Below are 6,883 nucleotides of genomic sequence, written 5' to 3'. Positions count from 1 at the left end.
CGTGGCAGCCCATCACTGGAGGTCTATCGCAGGAATATCAACCGGCACAACTCGACTCGGACTCGGTCTAGTCAGTCGAACACACGTCTCCTTCGACTAGACTAGTGGGAAGGCTGGTGTTACGGGCGTGAGGATACGGGTCCGGATCCGACCGAGAGACACGGCCGAGTCGAGTCAATCATCCGGCGGCAGTCGGCTGGAACATTGGGGCCCGGATCCAGGTGCCGGGATAACCGCCCGAGAGGTCTACATCCAAGCCCTATAGCCCGGGGCGTCCGCCGAGTTTACGAATAACCCCACCGAGCCGACTCCCAAATAACCCGAGTGGGCAGCATACCCGACTCGTCCCGAGAAGTCGGAGCTCGCCAGCATATGTCACAGATAGGCTTGCCAAGCCGACTCCCGGATAGTCCGATTGAGCAGCGTACTCGATTCGACCCAGGGAGTCGGGGCCGAATCGTACGCTCTGTCTCTGACCACTCCCTCTCCTGTCCTACTGACCACTCCAGCACGCCGTCAGGCACAAGCGTACGACACTGTCCACAGTGTACCTCCTCATGGCCACGCCTTCAAGGTAAGGTCCACCTCCTCGTCCGTGGTACGGACCGACTCCCCCTTATATAAGGCGAGCCCCTGCGGAGGGGTCAGGTATGTGCTCACTATTCCTTACTGTTGCCACTCTCGTTTTCTCATATGCCACCGCTGACTTAAGCATCGGAGTAGTCCGCCGGTCTCGCCGGCCGTCCATCTCACGGTGTCTGTGTTTGCAGGTCTCCGGCGATCGTCAGCCAGTCTCAGCCGTTTTCCCGCACAGTGCCCCTGAGGAAGTGTCGTGTGCGCCCAGGAGAGGTTCTTGACGGGAACACTATTTTATGATCCAAATAAATAATTAATACTTAAAATTTTTTAATTTCCCGTGAAACGGCCGCAAAACTGGCTGATTTAGATTCAGTATGTTCGAGCAAAATCATGGAATGCGAAAATAATGCCAAAATTGAAGGGCAAAAATAAAAGACACCCCACTTTTAAAATTAAACTAAAACAGCAAGCACCTACTTTTTAAGATTTTGAATATAATATAAAATAAATTTATCTATTTATTAAAAATGAAAAAATTATATTAATTAACATATACTTAATTATTATTATAATTCGATTAAAATCACACATCTTTATTTAAAATAATTTTGTTAAAAGGGAAAAAATAGGGGTGTTTTTATTATATTCAGACTACAGAAGGGTTTTTGGGTAAATCTGTTCGCGTTGAAAAATCTCGATCGATTAGGTCTCTCCTCCTCCTCGATATTCCAGGAAACGCCTGCCCGCTATGTATCGCCCTCCGTCCACCTCCTCCTCCATGTATCCTAGAGTCGGCTCCTCCGGAGCACCTACGCCGGATGTCGAAGCACCTTATGCCCACCCGACCTCATCTGCACCTCCCCCTTCCTCCGTCGGTACAGTCTCTTTATTAAAATATCTATTTTGGTAGATTTCTTGTATTATTATTACTTTTTTAAGATGATCGGATCTCGGATTTCTTTGTTCACAAGCTCTCTCTCTCTTTGTTCCGTCGCTGTGTGGTCTGATTCTCCATTCATACACTTCGTATTGGTTCCAACTTCAATTAATTGGATTTCCGGAAGAATTTCTGGAGAGTTAGTGTTACGCGTTTAGTTATCTGGTTTCCATTGTTGTCTTTAGTAGGGAAAGAGTTATTCTCTGACAAGCCTAAATGTGTGATTTTGGTTGCCTGAGTTGAGCACCAAGGGAAAAAGCTTGAACTTCTAATTGTATCTTGTTGATGAAGTGTTCAGTGTCCTTTTTGTATGTGACTTGCTGCATATCTCAGATTTGTGAGTATAATAAATGTCTGTAGATTTCAAGTATGAGCTTTTCCATGTCACTGGTTGAGTGCGAGAACTTGGGCTATGTTTTCTTTTGTTTCTTCTTTATTAGACATTTTCCAATGTCACGTGGACTTAAAATTAATTTAGTCAACGTGATTCTTTTGCTTTTAAAACCTTATAAAATTTGTCTTTTGCATCAGCAGTAGCCAAGTTTAAAGGGAAGCATGTAAGACATGGTGGTTTATGTTATGTTTTGGCTACTAGTTAATGCCAGATAATAGGATGAGAAAACTGAAGGATACCATTTTTATTCATTGTAATATGGTTGGTCTCCTTGTTTGAACAATTTTGATTTCAGATTTTTTTTGACTAAAATACAAGATCCGTATGCTTTTTCTTGAAGCACCTGCTGATTTTACAGATATCTATTGTCAGTGTCTGTTTCTCCACTCATCTTTACTTCACTACAATAGATGTTTGACAATTAGGTGAATAAAAAATATTAACCTTCATGAACTAAATCAATAGTTATTACCAACTTATATTTCTTTTGATTTCTTTGTCATTTTATGTGGTTAATGCTCCTTTTGATACAAAACTCTTAAATATTTCTGCATTAATTAATTGTTCTTTGAAAATCTTTAATTATCACTGAATATTGGTATAATATATTCAAGCCTCTTAAACTTTTTAGCTGCAGGACTTGGCATCAAAGTTATGATAAAGCCAGAATATGTTATAACTCCAGTAAGTAATTTGTTTCATAGTTATGTTCTATTCGTCATTAATTTCCTAGTCCAGAACTTGCCTTCTCAAAATTAACATATATGTCTGTAATCTTCATTGTTTGTTTGTGTCTGTTGTACTTGATCTTACATATTGAAACAAATATTAGTTAATCTTAATTGATTTTTCAAAATTTCCATTTCCTTGATGCCCAATTCCTCAGTTTGATTATGATACAAATTGCATCTTCTTTTATTATTTAGTTTTTTGGATACCTAATGTATAAAGTAAACTTGTAATTGCTTCTGAAATTTTACTTTCGTGCACCCTGACTATTACTAGATCATCCTTATTTCTTGTCCATTTTATGAAACAGATGAGTGCTAAATTTTTTATGATTATCTTAAGGTTATTTGCTCATGCATGTATATCTTTCAAAAGAAACGTTAAGTTACATGCATTTTGCATACTAGTTTTGTTTACTTTGCATTCTTATTTCCATGTGTCTAACATTGTGCAACACAATTTTAGATACATGGTCTCTCTGATTTTTTCCTCAGCATTTCTAACTATGATGTGATGAATCACACAATGCCTGGTTCTGATTCATCTCACAGTTAAGTGTTGTAACATTAATACAAGTTGGGAGCAAGCAAATGTAGTGTTGAGAAAACGAGTTACTTGAGACAAGAGAGATGTCAAGAAAGATGAACGCTGTTAAGTTTTGTCTCATATTGAGTAGGGTTAATTAATAAATTATCACAAATTTTGTACAGCTTTCATATCTGTCACAACAGTTAGATTTTTTTAAATGTATCTCAACATCTAAGTTTCAATGTTAAATCTATCATCCACTTGATTTTCATCCAGATGCACTAAGTTGATAAACTGTTGTGACATGCTGAAATGCTAGATCATCCATTTTACATTACCCTGTCAATCTAACAGTTCCTTGCCAACTCATTTGCTAATTCATCCCTTGTTAATGCAAGTCCTTGCTCTTTCCTCCCTCCTCTTCCTCCTCCTCCTCGTCCTCGTCCCACCATCCAACACAATATTGGAGCTGTGATGACAGATCACAATCACAAAATGATGATATTTTGATTGCTTAAGTTACTGAAGACTTGTACGAAAACTAATCTATCTTATTGTTACAACAAAAAGGACATGTATTTCCTTTTGCTGTTGGTATGATAAATCACTTTATGCAGCATTTACTCAATAAGAAGTATGGGCATGTGAAGTTCAATTATTTCTCTGATACAGACTTTTTTGGTCTATGGATGTTAGGAGGTCGTTTTCAGAATTTATAGTTTTTTTGGAGGTAAACTGATATGTGGAAGAGGAGTATAATGCTGTTGTTCACTCTCCTGCTGAAGTTGAATGTGGTGCCAGGATGTTAAAAATTTTGCGATGCTGTGGTCCATCATTCTTCTCAATAGCAGCACTTTTACCCGTTCAAAATTAGTGAATATGCACCCTAATTATGAAGCTACCATCTATATTGCAAATAATCCTATGGTTCATGATTCCATGAAAGACTAGACACAATGAACTCATTTGTAACTTCATCAGAAATGTTGTTATGTGCAATAAATCAACACAGTTTCATCTGGAGGAAAAATTGATTTGATTTTCTATGTCGTGTCACAAGCTTGACATAATTGATATCTCCTTGTGAGAGTTAGAGTGAGATGGAGCTATAGACGAACATTAGTTGTTTACTATTTTTTACTACTGTATATGAAACTTTTATATGTTGTGTATCCTCACCAGCTCACCTTTTCAATTGAAGTGGAACCTTTCTGTTAACTGAGCATATTTCAGCAATTATCTATGCTAACGATCTTCTAGCCTATAGTTCTTGTAGTTTGAGCCAGCATACACTCCTTTGAACTAAAAATAGGCAAAGCAATTTGACAAGAACATCAAATTCAGAATTATTGTTTATAAATTGGAGTCATTTTCATAGATAATTCCTTGTGTTATATTTGTCATTTGTGTAATTGTTGTTTTTGAGTTTCTGAATATATTGACATTTGTTTCTTAATTAACATTAATCTTCAGCCTCAGTTAGCACCTCAAATGCCAGAAGTTCCTCGTAGCAAATTCCAATTTGATTTTGAGTTTGAGAAACAAATACTAGCTGAAGCTGAAAAAGATAGTCAGAGTTGGAGCAAAATTGCATCTCAAAAACAACCATCAAAGCCTTCAACTGTGTCATCATCTTCATCTTCTTCAATGGTAGGGTAGACCTCAGCCTGACATACCTGTATTGCATGTTCTTTTTATTTACTTCTTGATCTCTAAAATTTGACTTACTTTCTATTCTATCATGAAACCATCATTTGTAGCCAAATTCTGTTTGTTTGCTGGAATGTTTTTTTTCTTTGATTTTGTTTATGTACTTTAATTGTCATATACATAATGCGATTATGGGTTACTTTTATTTCTTTCCACTACCTTTCCACATTATATATAAAAAATAAGAGAAACTGTTCTACGACTCAAGGCATTTCCTTATTTGGTCTTGTGCAATCTTTTGAAGGCATCAGCAGGGGATCCAATTGTGGACAAGTATGTTGCCTCAGGGCTTGGACGTGAAGCCGTGTCACTTGCAGTCCTGAACTATGGTGACAATCCGGTGAAGGTACCTAATTGTCTCTTTAAAAATTCTCTCCCGTCATAAAAGTAATACAAACACATCTTGCATCAATTAATTTCTTTTATGATGACAAGGTTCCACTGTTTACTTCGTACTCTTCTCATTACAACTGTGTTTTCTTATCCTGATTGCATTTTTTTGTATTATTTTGTTGCAAACTTCATGTTCATTGCATAGTTACAAGTGGATGTAACAAAGTGATTCATATAGCCTGAATGGAGGAATTAGATATAAACTAGAGTTTTGCTTCTAGGTTGTTTTTTCCCAGATGAATGAAGAGGTAAAAGAATAGGGAAATAAAAAAATTAATCATTCTTGAGAGAGTAAAATGTAGGTAAGACAAACCAAATATAGTTACTTTCCCTTGATCCTTCTATCCATATGAAGATTTTCTACCTCCAAGCAACATCTGCGAATCTTTTCAGCACCATCACAATCAGCTTTCTCCATTTATTTTAGTTCTTGGGCTTTATTTTCATTCGTATTAAAACAATTGTTTTTCAGGTGAGGGAATTTGTAAAAGGGTACAACATTCTCCGTGAAATGGGGTTCCCATCGAAGAATGTGGCAGAGGCATTGGCCATTTACGATAATGACACGGACAAGGCCGTCGCCCACTTTCTTAACTCCTCGCAGTGATGCTGCTCTTAATGTTTTTAAAATGTTGATTTTGTGTTCGATAGACTCTCTCCATGTTGTTATTGTGTGTATAATCATCAATACGTATTTCATAGTCTTGTTACCATATAAAAGTCTTAACGTTGTTGAATAATTTTGGTTTGCAATTCTATTGTGCACCTCTATAAACTGTCTTGTTTACGCTGCTTCGGGTTGTATTTCACGTCACTTTTTTGTTGTGCAAACTTGAGTTGAATGGTAGAAATTTTAGTTTGTGATTTATCTTCCAAATCAGAGCATCAAATAAATAAAAGGTCATACAATCCAGATGTCCCAGTTTAGTTCAATTAATTTTAGAGTTAGATGGTTTTTTTAAACAAAAAATTCTGAGCTTCACTTAGAGGTAGATGATTTTTTGCTTTATTCATTTTTTTTCTGCAAAAAGTGAAACTGCCACCTTCAGCGGCCTTACACGGTCGGCTCCATGATTATCTATGAGGAAGTTAATCGAAAAGTACAGTTAGTACATGCACGGAGGAGAGTATTATTTGATTTCGTTGAATTTCAAAATCTTGTTCTTTTTTAATAAATCTGTTTTATTGTAATCAATCAATCATGTCTATGTCCCGAGCGCTGTTTTATTCATCTTTGAAATAACTAAAGGTGCACATATTTATTTTCCTAAACTGATAGTAAATTAATAGGTGATGTTTGAGGCCTTAAGATATGGGAGCTCTCATTTATATTCAGTTTCACATTTTTTTTTGATAACAAAATTCATATAAAACATAAACATCTTATGCGTATCAGTGCTTCTTATCCATCAAAACATCGTTCTCCACCACGCGTGCAGTTTCGTGTTGGACTCCAGGTCTAACCTTTCTTCTGATGAAGATGACTAGCCTTTCAAGTACCTTCATCTTCAACTTTGTCCATGCACCGCTAGTGTTGTAAAGCTCAGTTCACAAGTCTCGCCAAGTGTCAAATGGCAATGGAGAAGAAAAACACTCCTTTTCTGCTGCCAATC

General features: G+C 37.1%; 1 protein-coding gene across 2 annotated transcripts; it reads left to right on the top strand.

Annotated features, from left to right (window-relative positions):
* Positions 1-1,310: 1,310 nt before the first annotated feature.
* On the top strand, positions 1,311-6,147 carry LOC141815064 (uncharacterized). Of its 2 annotated transcripts, none has more exons than XM_074703029.1 (5): positions 1,311-1,454; positions 2,548-2,594; positions 4,641-4,817; positions 5,122-5,223; positions 5,743-6,147. In XM_074703029.1, the coding sequence occupies exons 1-5, from the start codon at positions 1,328-1,330 to the stop codon at positions 5,875-5,877; spliced, it is 588 nt and encodes a 195-aa protein (XP_074559130.1). In that variant the 5' UTR covers positions 1,311-1,327; the 3' UTR covers positions 5,878-6,147. The 2 variants fall into 2 exon arrangements, with proteins under 2 accessions (XP_074559130.1, XP_074559129.1); XM_074703028.1 differs by having other exon boundaries at positions 2,542-2,594.
* The last annotated feature ends 736 nt before the right edge of the window (positions 6,148-6,883 follow it).

This window comes from Curcuma longa, chromosome 21 (genome assembly GCF_044706935.1).
Source record: "Curcuma longa cultivar G26 ecotype Majalengka, Jawa Barat chromosome 21, ITB_CL_G26_1.1, whole genome shotgun sequence".
Lineage (NCBI taxonomy): Eukaryota > Viridiplantae > Streptophyta > Magnoliopsida > Zingiberales > Zingiberaceae > Curcuma > Curcuma longa.
Note: the sequence above shows the minus strand (reverse complement) of the source record. Positions and strands in the feature narration are given on the sequence as shown.

Bases quoted from the DNA above. Each gene is read 5' to 3' on its own strand.
- LOC141815064 (XM_074703028.1), top strand. From the start codon at position 1,328: ATGTATCGCCCTCCGTCCACCTCCTCCTCCATGTATCCTAGAGTCGGC. The intron at 1,455-2,541 runs GTACAGTCTCTT...TAAACTTTTTAG, and splicing joins ACCTCCCCCTTCCTCCGTCG to CTGCAGGACTTGGCATCAAA. The intron at 2,595-4,640 runs GTAAGTAATTTG...ATTAATCTTCAG, and splicing joins CAGAATATGTTATAACTCCA to CCTCAGTTAGCACCTCAAAT.